This window comes from Tachysurus vachellii, chromosome 1 (assembly GCF_030014155.1).
Source record: "Tachysurus vachellii isolate PV-2020 chromosome 1, HZAU_Pvac_v1, whole genome shotgun sequence".
Classification (NCBI taxonomy): Eukaryota; Metazoa; Chordata; class Actinopteri; order Siluriformes; family Bagridae; genus Tachysurus; species Tachysurus vachellii.
This window is the reverse complement of record NC_083460.1, coordinates 3871954-3887338: the sequence shown is the minus strand read 5'-3', so window position 1 is coordinate 3887338 and position 15385 is coordinate 3871954. Positions and strand designations below refer to the sequence as shown.

Below are 15385 nucleotides of genomic sequence, written 5' to 3'. Positions count from 1 at the left end.
ATGTCTCCGGGGAGGAAACCGGAGTACTCGGAGGAAACCCCCGAGGCACGGGGAGAACATGCAAACTCCACACACACAAGGCAGAGGCGGGAATCGAACCCCCAACCCTGGAGGTGTGAGGCGAACGTGCTAACCACTAAGCCACCGTTCTGTGACTCCTGTTTCTACGTGTTATTCCAACGTATTCAATTCCTGCATTCACGTGTTTACGATGGGTGACGAGGAAAGAACTCATTACTGATCTCTAGGGTTGCTTTCTTGAACTTGTGGTGCCTGCTTACAGTGAGGAATTTATTCATTTTATGTTTTTTTAACACCTTTTTTTTTGCTTAGAGCTAAACGAAAAAAATAACACACTTGCACAATCTGTGGTATACTAATTTTATATAATTGGAATTTCAGAACTCTTGGCAGAGCCAGCTTAACCTCAAAGAAATGATATGTACCAATGGACCCTAGAACAAGACGTATACAACCTTAATTTATATTTATACTGTATCGATCTTAGATTATACAGCAACGAGGCTGCTTGAAACAACATGGCTCCCAGGTAGTGGAATTTACTCCTCTGTCTTGTGTGTGTGTGTGTGTGTGTGTGTGTGTGTGTGTGTGAAGGTGAAGAGACTGACATGGCTGCAGGTTCTTTTGGAGTTGACTGTAAAGCTACAGAGTGCAACAGCTGCTGGATAATTAAATAACTGCTTTCCTGCTGTTAAAAGGAGTCTCTCAATGTGATAAACACAGCCATTAAGTGATTCCATCAAGCCTTGCAGGAATACACAGATAAGCACAAACACACTAGCATCTCTCTCTCTTTCTCTCTCTCTCTCTTTCCCTCACTCACTCACTCACTCACTCACTCACTCACTCACACACAGCGTTATTCCTCTTAATGGGAGCGCCACCTTGTGCTCAAGATTTGCAGTGACGTTCAGTTATTCTTTGTCTTGCTGAGTTTATTTCTTTTTAATATTGATATCCTAATTCTTTTCAATTTCCTACACACACACACACACACACACACACACACACACACACACACACACACACACACACACACACACACACTGGAAAGAAGAAAGTCATTTTGTTCAGAGCCCTTTGAGTTCATGTTTATTGTGAATGATGGCCGTTCAGTCTCTCTGTCTCTCTCATCTACACATCACAGTGTCAGCGTTTAGGATTGCACAAGGTCAGCTCTCTCTCTCATGCACACACACACACACACACACACACACACACACACACACCGAGGCCTAGTTAAAATGTATGCCATCTTACAGGTATTTAAGCAGAATGTATAATGTAAATAACATCCACAAACACACACATGCACACACACACACACACACACACACACACAAATGACACAGAAAGTCACATTGTAGAATTCTTGTAGAATTTTCCCAAATTACATCACCATATACAGACCACCATGCATGTGAGACATTATGATGAATGCTACAAATTTGTGAAGTGCTTTGTAAGGCCAGGTGTCTAGAACACACACACACACACACACTTGTCCATATGAAACAACTGCATATACAAACACACTACTTGCAGAAGTGCAGCATTTTGTACCCGGACATACTATATAGACATGCAATAAATAAATTTATGTGTGTGTGTGTGTGTGTGTTTGTGTGTGTTCATTTAGCAACACACACTCACAGGTAAGCCTGTTGTACATGAACAGTACATGCAGCACACGTGTTGTGTAAGTCTAAGCACAGGTAGTTTCCAGCCTTCTGTCCTATAAACACACTGCCCCCTGGTGGACAACATCACATTACAAATGGCAGCCATTTTTACCCCTCACATTTCATTCAAACTTGGACTCTGTTCATTATCATAAAGTAAATTTGAATCCCAAACTTATTTCCTCGCCTAAACATACTACACAACAAATCTCTATGAATTCATGGCGTATATGTAAGGGCTAAACTCATGTGTCCTGGACATTTTGGTAATATTTCTAGCTCATTTAAATATTGATTAAATAGTTGCTGACATGTTTGGTACCTGTGTAAGAGCTGGAAATTCATCAGTGCTGCCTGAAAAGAAAAAAAGCAAAACACAGTAACTACAATTCGAGTGTAAATTTGTTAGAACACACTTTTTGTACATCCGTTTAGGGGAAAAATGGCTCTTTACAAGAATGAAACAATTGGCATGAACAAAAAAAAAAGGTAGCTGGGATTTTTTTTTTCAATGCTTAAAATCATGTGTTAAAAAATGGTTATCATTTAGTGAAGGAGCCATAATAGTTTGTCAAACTGCTGCGGTATGTGCTTTACTCCATGTCTGCAAAGTGTTCCATTTCGTGCGTATCGTATTTGAAAATATTAACCATGACGTACCAAATGATCCCAGTGACATGGTTCTAAGTTTAATGACCCAAATAAACTAACATGTTTTTCTCAGTTTCAGTGCTGGTATAGTTACTGTGGTTTGCTTTTATAGGGCATCGTGTATATATACATATATATATATACGTATACATATATGATGTGTGTGTGTGTGTGTGTGTGTGTGTGTACACAGGGGAGACGTACTGTACTGCTTATTAAATACGTAGTACAAATCAACAGTGACAAACAAATCAACCTGGTTTCCAACAAGCAAAGCAGACGTTCCAGTCAAACACGATCTCAACCCTCTGGCTGGAATTTGTTCTTTCTTAGGTAAACTTTTCGATAATTATAATCGTGTTAAATGCATTTCACATCCATTCAGATTACAGACTTCAGTAGAAACACTAAAACCATTTTCCCATAAAATGGTTAAAAAAAAAAAAAAAGAAGAAGAAAAAGGAAAAAGAAAAAAGAAAAGATCTTTCTTCGGCCACATTATGTGCTAACATTTTGTTCATTTAACTCAAAAAAACATAAATATACATACACGTAGTAATATGTGTGTACAGTATGCAAATAAAAAAATCCGACTAAACTATACAGTTATTTACAGGTTCTAATTTGGGACACGTTAATATAAGTACAGAAATAAATTAAAAAAATCACACAGTGAGTCTAGGAACCCACGAATGAGCACGCAAGGTAGCACAAATCAGGCCCCTAGGTTATTACGACTTTTTGACGTTGCGTTTTTTTTTTAAATGCATAATAATTTCTAAATGTATTATACAGCAGAGAAGACAGAAGAGGTCAGTGAGTCTAGCAGGGAACAATACCAGCATGATGAATGAAGAAAAAACAAACAAGACCTATTTCACATAACAGAGTACCAGAAGTTGAAATTCACTGCCTCACGTTGTAGATATTGCCGACACTGCACAGTGGTATGGTTAATATCTACATTTTATTTACAGCTATAATATATGTAGTCGTTGTCGTCAATCATTTATCTGTGTACCTGGACAAAAGTCGCTGTCGTTTAACTGTGGTGTGAATGACTGTCCTAACTGAATCATGTGGTGCAACTGTCTTGTGGTGCCACCGAATATCATGGGGTGTAACTGTCTGGCATGTGGTGTGACTGACTGCCTTGTCGTGGGACCGACTCATGCAGTGTAACTACCATGACATTCGAGTGACTGTCATGTGGGGTGACTGACTATCCATGTCTGTCTGACTCTCTCCTTCGGTACAGCTGTCTTGCTGTTTAACTGTCATGTGATGTGACCGGTTGTCCTATGGAGTGACCCTCTCTTGTGTGGTGTGACTGACTGTCCTGTAAAGTCACTGACTTTCCTGTGGAGCAACTGACTGTCCTTCTAGGTGATTAGCTGTCCTGTGGTGCAACCTACAGTCATGCGGTGCAACTGACTGATCATTGTCTGTGACTAATTGTCTCCTTTGGTACAGCTGTCCTGCTGTCTGACTGACTGTAATGTGGTGCAAATGACTGTCGTGCCATATGACCGCCTGTCCTTTGGAGCAACCCACTCTAGTGTGGTGAGATTGACTGTAATGTGGCGTAACTGGATATCCTGTAAAGCAACAGACTTTCCTGTGGAGCGAACGACTGTCCTGTTAGGTAATCAGCTGTCCTGTGGTACAACCCACAGTCATGCGGTGCTACTGACTTTCCTGCAGTGTTACTGACTGTAATACCATGTGAAGGCGAATCGACGTGTACTGGGTTGATTAGAAAATACAGCCACTTTTTCTGAAGGCTTGATCTCTTGATCAAGTGTCCAGTAAAATGCACATACACACTAGAGTGTGTTGAAAGTTTTGAGTGTGTTGTATTTTTTCAATTTGCATGTAACGGTATAAACTAATCCACTTGTGGCATAAGCTGTGTTATGGTTTATAAGCTGATACTTTTATACTGTCACACTCAAAAGTGTAGAGCCACGAGGCAAGATTACATTCGAGTGTTTGTTGCCATGTATGTATCATTATTCCACATGACTGAATCTGAAGTGTCTTTTTTTTCCATCATAAAGTTTAAAGCCCTGCTTTGGGAAATGCAGCAGCTTGAATTATAAAAATGTGCGTGATTAATTTATCTTTTTCAAGGTTTTCCGGTCAAAGAGATTCAAAGAGACATTTTTACATTTTTAAATGGGAAACTATTGATATCATGATATATAAAATGATAAGACCTTTTTTGGAGAGCATTTTGGTGGAACTTTATTAGAGTGTGTTTATCCGTGGGAAGTGGTGGCCTAATGGTTAGAGAGTTTGGCTCCTAACCCTAAGGTTGTGAGTTCGAGTCTCGGGCCCGCTACGACCGAGGTGCCCTTGAGCAAGGCACCGAACCCCCCCCTAACTGCTCCCCGGGCGCCACAGCATAAATGGTTGCCCACTGCTCCGGGTGTGTGTTCACGGTGTGTGTGTGTGTGTGTGTTCACTGCTGTGTGTGTGTGTGCACTTCGGATGGGTTAAATGCAGAGAACGAATTCTGAGTATGGGTCACCGTACTTAGCCATACGTCACGTCACTTTCGTCACTTTCACTTTCGTCATCCTGTATTCTGAAAGTGTGTCACGATGTGATACAGTGCGCTGCTGAATTCTTGAATCTGATTGGTCAGAAGGTAAATGAATTCATGTTGATATGGTCAAGTGTTCTCTATAGAGATTTCGGCAAGGAGTCTCCAGTGTCGGTGATTTTGTAACAAGTCAGTAGTTTAACTCCAAATGAGAGATAGTGACGAATGTAGGATAACAGGAACTTATTTGACTCTCAGGTCAATGGTATGTGGATAAAAAGTATGACGACTTTGACGTTCTTTAACCGATGCCTTTGGCAAATCCTAAGAGTTGTATAACAGGTGGTATAACAGTAACTTCGTTTTGTGTCAAGTCACATCCACCACCACTTTGCTGACTATTTTACTCATCGTGTCATTCTCGTCGTTTGCCTTCGATATTACGACACGTCCGGTCTTTTTTGACGTACTACACGTAGATGGCATGCGATTTTAAAAATACAAGTAAGATATAAACACTATTTATTATTAAGGCAACAAATATTAATTAGGCAAAATGTTCTGTTTGGTAAGTTCATCTGACGAATGTATATAAATAACTTTATTTGAAATGCATTAAATCTCTCTACTTGAGTTCCTGGTGTAATGTGGTGCAATTTAAGCAGCTGGCAAATTGGAAAAAAATGGCTGTTTTGTGAATGAGGTTGCTGAGCAGTCAGGAAGCAGCAAATAAATAACGTTTCGAATGACAAGAGCTCAAGCAAAGGCATTAAGAGAGCAGAAACGACCTGAGTCAGCTTCTGCTTCTAATAGAAAAGACGAGCAAACGTGCTGACGCTGGAAGAAAAACAGGAAGAAGGAAAGAACGAAAAAGAGAAGTGGTGGAGAAACAAACGGCAGATAGACGAAGGCACTCGATGTTTTCTTTCCGTAAAAAATAACAGACATCAAAAAAAATTAAATTAAAAATAAAAATATCCAGTGAATGTGACGGCAGCTGGTTGCGTATTCGCCAGCCAGTCCAGGCGTTGAGACATTGTGACAGACGAGTGTCGATAAAAAGAAGGCTGACTCCTTCGGCTGCCTCACACACCAACCTTCTCAACGGATCTGCCTTTAAGAAAGTCAATGGAGTAACAGAGAGCAATCGAAAGTCTTTCTGAAAGAAGGAAGCAGTCTAAGCACAGGTTTATCCAGCGGAGGGTGCTGTGGAGCTTCAGAACACACACACACACACACACACACACACACACACACACAGTGCCAGGAGGACAGGAGCAGGAGGCAAATGTAGAGGTCTAAACAGTATAGACATTCTCCATCCAGCGCCCATCCTTCGCTATTCCTTTTCCGTCTCTGTAAAGAGAAATCCAATAAACAGTAATGCAATACGAAAATATTCCACAGCGTTGATTCTGATTGGTCAATTGGTGTTGAATAATGAATGAAATCATAAGTAGTTCTGACAGTAGTGACAAATGTAAGACAAATCACAGGTTTCTGTTACTGTTACTCTTACAATAACACTTAATGTATGTAATGTAATGTAATGTAATGTAATGTAATGTAATGTAACACTTAATAAATAATAATCTACTAGACAATTTCACCATGTCGAGGATATTATACGAACAATAAACATACGAGAACAAGGGAATTAATTACAGTTCTGTCTCAACATTTCCTGCCCAATCAGAATTAAGTATTACATAAAGATGAACAAGTCAATGATTTCTGTAACTGATTAGATTGGATATCTAATAGCTGCCATAGTTGGCTTAAGGTCCTCTAAGGCCATTCATTCATTCATTCATTCATCTTCTACCGCTTATCCGAACTACCTCGGGTCACGGGGAGCCTGTGCCTATCTCAGGCGTCATCGGGCATCAAGGCAGGATACACCCTGGACGGAGTGCCAACCCATCACAGGGCACACACACACTCTCATTCACTCACACACTACGGACAATTTTCCAGAGATGCCAATCAACCTACCATGCATGTCTTTGGACCGGGGGAGGAAACCGGAGTACCCGGAGGAAACCCCCGAGGCACGGGGAGAACATGCAAACTCCACACACACAAGGCGGAGGTGGGAATCGAACCCCCAACCCTGGAGGTGTGAGGCGAACGTGCTAACCACTAAGTCACCGTGGCCCCCCCTCTAAGGCCAATTTCTATTCATTTTAATCTTAAATGTAATTATTTTCAGAAATAATCACAGAATAAATATGATGACTGTAGGTGATTTTGGACTGATTATGGTACCAGTTTTCACTCCTAGACTTTCCAGTTTGCATGACATGCTGAATCAAGCATTTGTTAAGAAATATTTCTTTCCTGAGAAGAAAAAAAAACACAACTACAGAGAAAAAGTTCCAATAGAGGGAAATGCAGAACTGTTGGTTTTTTACCTCCGAGTGCTTTGTCTTCACTATCATTGCTTCCCGGTGATGTCACATCCTCCGACACCTCACCTGTTTTAACAGATTTAACGGTCAAACACAACTATATTATTAACAAACAATGCCTGCAAGAACCCAGGTATAAACGTGAACTTGGATATCTGAATTTAGCTTTTTTCAGTATTTATTAAGCAATCAATGCTGTTTATGTACCATTATGTAGTTGCGTGTTGCTTTGCGTGCTTGGCATGTTTTCGGCGTTTTCCGTCTCACTTGGACCGCTCGTCGTCCCCTCTGGCTCTGGCTCCTGTCCTGATCCCTCACTCTTTGGTACCGTCTGGTCCGTCCCTGCCTCTGTCTGTCCCTCATGGCCTGCCTCCAGCTGAGACCTCTCCTCAGCCTCACGTTTGGCCTTCTCCTCTGTTTCTGTTTAATATTAAAATATTAAACCGTATCTCAATCACTTACTATAGAGCTGCAGACTGCGATCGTATCCTCTTTATGATCAAACTTCACTGACTACCAGCTTGGAGTTTAAGGTAAATGTGCGGCCCTAGAGAACTAATTAGCATGTGCAATCGAGTGGGCGTTTTTTATGTGCGAGTCACAAAGAATAATTGTGTGAAATATGTCACACGCAACGTAGAGAGAGATATAAACAACGTGTAAATGAGATTACCGCATGTGTCAATTGTTCTGTAATAGCTGCCATTAGTTCAAATCTCAGAGACTAGCAGCAACTCAAATATTTGAGTTTAGCAGGCATGCAAAAATGTTCAAAATACAATAAGAACATGCAGACAAGTGAATACACGTATTTACTTGATGTATTTGTTTTAAGCTCCGTTTTTATATTCTGTCGGCATCACAGCTGTAAAGATGTAAAGAACATTTCAGACTTTACTAAAGCCTTCAGTTTTCACATTAGGAAAACTAATGAGCTAAATTACTGGATTTATTTAGGCAGGAATGGACTTCCGCAAATGTATTACCTGCCATTCAAGGTGTATTAATGTACACACCCATTTCCAATTCCCAGAGTGACTTCAAGTCCTCCTGTGTGTTAAGGGGTGGTCAAACACGATTTCACTTTTCTAACTTTAGCTAGTGTGTAATGTTCCTGTTTGAGCATAAACAACATCTGCAAAGTTACAACGTTCAACGTTTTAAGCAAACGGAGATATTTGCTTTTAAAGAAATCCATTTCTAAGGACTACAGCAAACGGCCGGTAGGGACTACACGACATTCCTCCAGGGTTGCTGACATCACTAACCCCGATATTTACATAAACCCCTCCTCTGTGAATATTAAATAAGGGGGGGTGGCCATTTTATATTGCTGTGGAGAAGAGTTGTTGTGGTATAGTTAGTAGGCTGGAGTGTCGTTGCCGCGATGCCGACGAAACGCTGTTATTTTCACCCAGATTGCAGGTCCACTTTGTTCAGCCTTCCTAGGGACGGGCAAGTTAGGGATCAATAGTTAAAATTTATTTTTAACTCGGTCCCTCATAATTATTACCCAAATCTCGCTCTCTGTGCTGCACATTTTACGGAGGAAAGCTTCCACAATCTTCGCGAGTTCAATGCAAGATTCGCCCAACGGCTTGTCCTGAAAGATGGAGCAGTTCCAACTTTAAAAACATAAGCTGTTTACGGGCCACAACCTGTAAGTATGATTTATTATATGGTTTTATTGACGCCATTGTTTCTAATACCACCAAAACACAGATTACTTGTAAAGGTAAGGGGCGTGACGTTTCCGAAAAACGTGCAACTAGGCAGTTAGCGAATCACAACACACTGGGCCAGCTAACCAATCAAAGCCCATTGCTATTTTTGAGGGACTGGCTTCATAGAACCCGGAAGCCATCCATCCTTAACCATCTCTGACTTACACGATACTTTGTGTAGTGGTGAGAATGAAAACTTTTTATATAACTTTCGCCTACTTTCACATTCGAGGCTAACTAGAATTTAAAATCCTAGAACTTTACTACAAAAGAAACATACTGCAGTTCTGGAAATTCTGTCACTTTAAGAACTATGCAGTAGTGAAGGGTTTCCCCAGATACCACACAATCACATCAGATACTTGATCAATTTTGTTAGGACCATTTTGCGTTTTTTTTTCTTCGAGAATTTCACGCGTTCACACACGAACACTCGATAACGTGAATGCAGGATGGTGGAACTAGTGTGAACGTCTTATATCACCGCTGACTCTAGCTCACCCTTGGCAGCACGAGCCTTCCACCTCTCACGGTTCTGAAGAACTTGCTCGTTCCAAATGGCCTTGAAGTTCTTCAGGTCAACAGCTAGCAGCGAGCAGTTGTGTAAAGCGCTGCTTTCCGAGGCCGGGCTGTTCACCTGCTTGGTTTCTGCTGTGGAAATGCTGCTGAGACTGAAGAGATACGGTAAGAGGTTAGAGGATGTAAAATATATGAGCATAAGCTGATATTATCTAACGGCTATAAGAATGTCACCAGAGAATCCAGTCACGATAAGCACGCTGTTAACCGATATGTCTTAAGAAACATGACAAACACTTTAAACTCACTCACTCACTCACTCATTTTCTACCGCTTATCCGAACTACCTCGGGTCACGGGGAGCCTGTGCCTATCTCAGGCGTCATCGGGCATCAAGGCAGGATACACCCTGGACGGAGTCCCAACCCATCGCAGGGCACACACACACTCTCATTCACTCACACACTACGGACAATTTTCCAGAGATGCCAATCAACCTACCATGCATGTCTTTGGACCGGGGGAGGAAACCGGAGTACCCGGAGGAAACCCCCGAGGCACGGGGAGAACATGCAAACTCCACACACACAAGGTGGAGGCGGGAATCGAACCCCCAACCCTGGAGGTGTGAGGCGAATGTGCTAACCACTAAGCCACCGTGCCCCCCTTGATTATGTACTACTTATCTATAATTAGTCTTTTGGTTCGTATATCTGGATTGAGTATCAGCTCAAAAAAGGGAAAAATCTGCATTGAAATGTGCTTAGATATGAGAAATTGCTGAAAAAATGCTGAAACAAATGAAATGACCTACGATCCAAAAGAATCAGAGTGTACAGGTCCTGACCTTGACCTACGGAAACCGCTCAGGCTGGAGTGTGTGGCCTCATCGATGAGCGGCGTGACGATCTTCTCCGTCATGTCTGTGAGGACAGTGAACGTGGGGATGACGATGAAGTCGATGAACCCTGCGTACACAGAAAGACTCGACCCGCTTAGTGCCGCAGAAGGTTTGCGGCGTTAATGCCACGACAACAGAGCGGCTCTTCGAGTCTGTGGCAGAATGACATTTACACAGTCAACTGAAACTGAACCACATTAAGCGTTCACACTGCTCACCGATTTGAGACTGAGCCACCATGGTGGACTTGCGATCGCACAGCGGTGAGAATGGCAACCCCAGCTCTGCTTCTTTATCACCCTAAACATCGACAGAAAACAGGAATTAGCCAACAAAAATGCAACTGCGATGTAATCACAATAAATGAATTGTGTAATAAATGATAAGACTTTTTGGCTGTTTCTGTGAGTATAACTGTTAAATAGGAGAGTAAAGATGCACACATTAGAAGGGTCTTGATATTATTTGATACAACTGTGAAGGAAATGGCCTGTCAGTATAATGGAGGAGGTGTGGCCTATGGGACTGTCAGACTGTCAGTATAATGGAGGAGGTGTGGCCTATGGGACTGTCAGTATACTGGAGAAGGTGTGGCCTATTTCAGTATATTAGAGGTGCGGCCTATGTTTCTGTCAGTAATATGGAGGGGTGGCCTATGTTCCTATCAGTAATATGGAGGTGTGGCCTCTGTGTTGTTAGTATAATGGAGATGTATCCTATGCTCCTGTCAGTAATATGGAGGAGGTGTGGCCTTTTTGCCTGTCAGTAATATGGAGGTGTGGCCTCTGTGTTGTCAGTATAATGGAGGATATGTAGCCTATGTTCCTGTCAGTAATATGGAGGAGGTGTGGCCTTTTTGCCTGTCAGTAATATGGAGGTGTGGCCTCTGTGTTGTTAGTATAATAGAGGAGATGTAGCCTATGCTCCTGTCAGTAATATGGAGGAGGTGTGGCCTTTTTGCCTGTCAGTAATATGGAGGTGTGGCCTCTATGTTGTTAGTATAATGGAGATGTAGCCTATGCTCCTGTCAGTAATATGGAAGAGGTGTGGCCTTTTTGCCTGTCAGTAATATGGAGGTGTGGCCTCTGTGTTGTCAGTATAATGGAGGAGATGTAGCCTATGTTCCTGTCAGTAATATTCTAGAGGTGTGGCCATTTTGCCTGTCAGTAATATGGAGGTGTGGCCTCTGTGTTGTCAGTATAATGGAGGAGATGTAGCCTATGCTCCTGTCAGTAATATGGAGGAGGTGTGGCCTTTTTGCCTGTCAGTAATATGGAGGTGTGGCCTCTGTGTTGTCAGTATAATGGAGGAGATGTAGCCTATGTTCCTGTCAGTAATATGGAGGAGGTGTGGCCTTTTTGCCTGTCAGTAATATGGAGGTGTGGCCTCTGTGTTGTCAGTATAATGGAGGAGATGTAGCCTATGTTCCTGTCAGTAATATGGAGGAGGTGTGGCTTTTTTCCCCATCAGTAACATAGAGGTTTGGCCTAAGTTCCTGTCAGTAGTATGGAGAAGGTGTGGCCTAAGTGCCTGTCAGTTATATGGAAGTGTGGCCTCTGTATTGCAGTATAATAAAGATGTAGCCTATGTTCCTATCAGTTTAATGGAGGAGGTGTGGCCTCTGTGTTGTCAGTATAATAGAGGAGGTGTGGCCTATGTATCTGTCAGTAATATGGAAGAGGTGTGGCCTATGTTAATGTCAGTAATGTGGACGAGGTGTGGCCTATGTTAATGTCAGTAATGTGGAGGAGGTGTGGCTTATGTTAATGTCAGTAATGTGGAGGAGGTGTGGCCTATGTTAATGTCAGTAATATGGAGGAGGTGTGGCCTCTGTGTTGTCAGAATAATGGTGGAGATAGTCTGTTACTGTCAGTACTGTCAGTTTATTGCAGTAAAGCAAAATAAACAGCATGCAAGGTATAAGAAAAAGAAAAACAATCCATTTTGTGACTGATCTGACCTGTCGTTCACAGAGACTTCAACTAAAGCGATATATTTTGCCCAAACACTGAATCAGCTGTTGAACCTTGAGTTTAGCTGCAGTTTGATTGATCAGGAAGTGCTGCTGTGTTCACCTGGGCTGCTGTACAGTATCAATGGATTTGATCAGACTTTACATCTGTGCTAGGATACATCATTTATAAGCCCTTCCTGTCTGTGTAAGTGGGCGTGTGTACAAAGCTGCAGTGGAGTTAAGTCTCAGCTTGTTGTTAACCTCCTGCCCAGTGTTTCTCTGTCACATCAGAGCTATGGTGCAGCTGACAAACACAAATGGTCTCTCAGTCACACTCTCGCACACACACACACAAATGGTCTCTCAGTCACACTCTCACACACACACTCTCGCACACACTCTCGCACACACACACACACACACACACACACACACACACACACACACACACACACTTGCATACCAGACCAGATCTACTTATGTTTCTGCACCGTATCTTTCTCTTCTACACACACACACACACACCCACACACACACACACACACAAATGGTCTCTCAGTCACACTCTCGCACACACACACACACACAACACACACACACACACACTTGCATACCAGACCAGATCTACTTATGTTTCTGCACCGTATCTTTCTCTTCTATACACGCACACACACACACACACAAATGGTCTCTCAGTCACACTCTCACACACACACACACACACACACACACACACACACACACACACACACACACACACACAACACACACACTTGCATACCAGACCACAACTACTTATGTTTCTGTACCGTATCTTTCTCTTCTACACACACACACACACACACACAAAACCGTTTTCTCAAAATAGCACTGTTACACATTTTGTTTAGTCAGAAACACAGATTTTTTTTCCTATTGTAAAACCTGCAAATGCCAAGTGAATACTAATGTAGTGTTGTGAGTGTGCTAGCATCTGGCTTCATGACGTAAAACTATAGCTGTTTGCTTAAAGGAGCTTGCATCTAATAATAAAAAATTACAAGCATCTAGATGACTAAAATTACACTGCAGAATTACACTGCTTTTAGCATTAGCTAGCCGAACATGGATTACCTACAACATCACAATTAAAGAACTCAGAGGTATCAAAAATATCAAAAATACAAAAATATCTGTTTATATGTACAAAATTGTGAATACCACAAAAGTGAGGTATTCAGTCTGATGCACAACGTCTTTAGAATAAAGCAAGTTAACAAAAAATGTTGTTAGCTAGTTTTGTTAGCTATCTGGAACTAAGGCACACATTAGCTTGCGCTCGCATTAGGTGCTGCATTTAGCAAATTAGGTAATCCTTATTCCTTATGACGCATTATTTTAAATAAAAAAAAAGTATTTGTCTCTTAAAAATGATTGTTTTTCCATCATCCTTTCTTTGTGGTAGATATATCATTGATATTTTGTTATAATTAAGAACTCCTTTAGGTTTTCTTTTACGTCTTTTATGATTGTGTTCATTAATTTGATAGACAGGTGTAGAGATGTGGGCGGGGCTTGACTTACATCCCACTTCCACCTATTCCTGAAGGAATTTGGACTAATAAAGACCAAGACATACGCATCAAGTCAAGGCATTCGCTGAAGATCAGCATGTGAGCATCTCACAGACATTTTAAACACTTTCATGTGTGTGAGAAAAAAAAAAGCTAACAAGCTAATATACAGGTGAAAGACTCTGTACACTTTTTTCTTTTTTCTTTATCGTTACATCCTGTTTGTGCAATTTCAACTAAGCTGGTCTCAAATAAGAGTGTTTGTAGTTGGTCTCTGGTCTACATGACATGCCTCTTCCTCTTCCTCTTCCTCCTCGCTCTTTATCTAATATCGCATCTTTTTTTTTTTTTTGTAACACATTCTGTGAGAAAACCACAAACGCTACTGGTGTGTCTTAGTTTGCAACACTGCCTAGTCATCATTTCTCTCAGGGTTTTTAATTATAGTTTAAAACACAATCATACTGAATAGCAATATAAGAAAGAAGGCTATGGAATCTTTATTAAACGTACGAAATTACGAATTCTAAAGTGACAATAAACGTGCTTTATTACAGACGCTATAGACGGGCGATAGTGGAGTTTAACGCTGTTGTTCCTAGATAAAAGGTTTCAGGACAGCACAAGGATTGAGTGTAAAACAAATACATAATGTGTTCCATATGAATTATTACAGCGCTAAAGAACAGCATTCACAAACGAATTAATTACAATTCTGAGAAGTTTTTGTAATCTATATGTATTTCTAGTTTGACTGACAAACTCGTCGGGTCTTAGCACTTGTGTTTAATATATTTTTTTAGTTCTCACTACAGCTGATGTGCTAGATTATTATTATTTATTTATTGTGACTAGTATTGGGGGGCACGGTGCTTAGTGGTTAGCACGTTCGCCTCACACCTCCAGGGTCGGGGTTCGATTCCCGCCTCCTCCTTGAGTGTGTGGAGTTTGCATGTTCTCCTCGTGCCTCGGGGGTTTCCTCCGGGTACTCCGGTTTCCTCCCCCGGTCCAAAGACATGCATGGTAGGTTGATTGGCATCTCTGGAAAATTGTCCGTAGTGTGTGATTGCGTGAGTGAATGAGAGTGTGTGTGTGCCCTTTTATGGGTTGGCACTGCGTCCAGGGTGTATCCTGCCTTGATGCCCGATGACGCCTGAGATAGGCACAGGCTCCCCGTGAACCGAGGTAGTTCGGATAAGCGGTAGAAAATGAATGAATGGCTGAATGAATGAATGACTAGTATTAAGGGACTGTTTCATCTAGAACCTAGAATTTTCTAAGAGGATACAAAAACATTCATAAAAAAATCTAGATTCAAATCTCTGTGTTTTTCGTTCATAGTTTTGGAAGGGAAGTGTAAAATAAATCAGAGTGTTGCCAAATCCACTGATAAGCAGCTACATGTCTATAATCTGTTCCTA

At 41.5% G+C, this 15385-nt stretch overlaps 2 protein-coding genes across 4 annotated transcripts in view; one reads left to right on the top strand and one right to left on the bottom strand.

Moving 5' to 3' along the window:
• LOC132844833 (protein THEM6-like) overlaps nt 1-15385 on the top strand; it is a 261817-nt gene that overhangs the window by 192406 nt on the left and 54026 nt on the right. The gene's annotated exons all lie outside the window — the stretch shown is intronic.
• Nucleotides 1086-15385, bottom strand: part of pde1cb (phosphodiesterase 1C, calmodulin-dependent b) — a 98055-nt gene continuing 83755 nt past the window's right edge. For all 3 annotated transcript variants that reach the window (XM_060868560.1, XM_060868569.1, XM_060868579.1), the window contains 6 exons: nt 10676-10757; nt 10404-10524; nt 9539-9708; nt 7521-7733; nt 7317-7379; nt 1086-6258 (listed from right to left, as the gene is read on the bottom strand). In XM_060868560.1, coding sequence (XP_060724543.1) covers nt 6242-6258; nt 7317-7379; nt 7521-7733; nt 9539-9708; nt 10404-10524; nt 10676-10757 — 666 coding nt within the window. In that variant the 3' untranslated portion in view covers nt 1086-6241. The remainder of the gene's footprint in view (nt 6259-7316; nt 7380-7520; nt 7734-9538; nt 9709-10403; nt 10525-10675; nt 10758-15385) is intronic.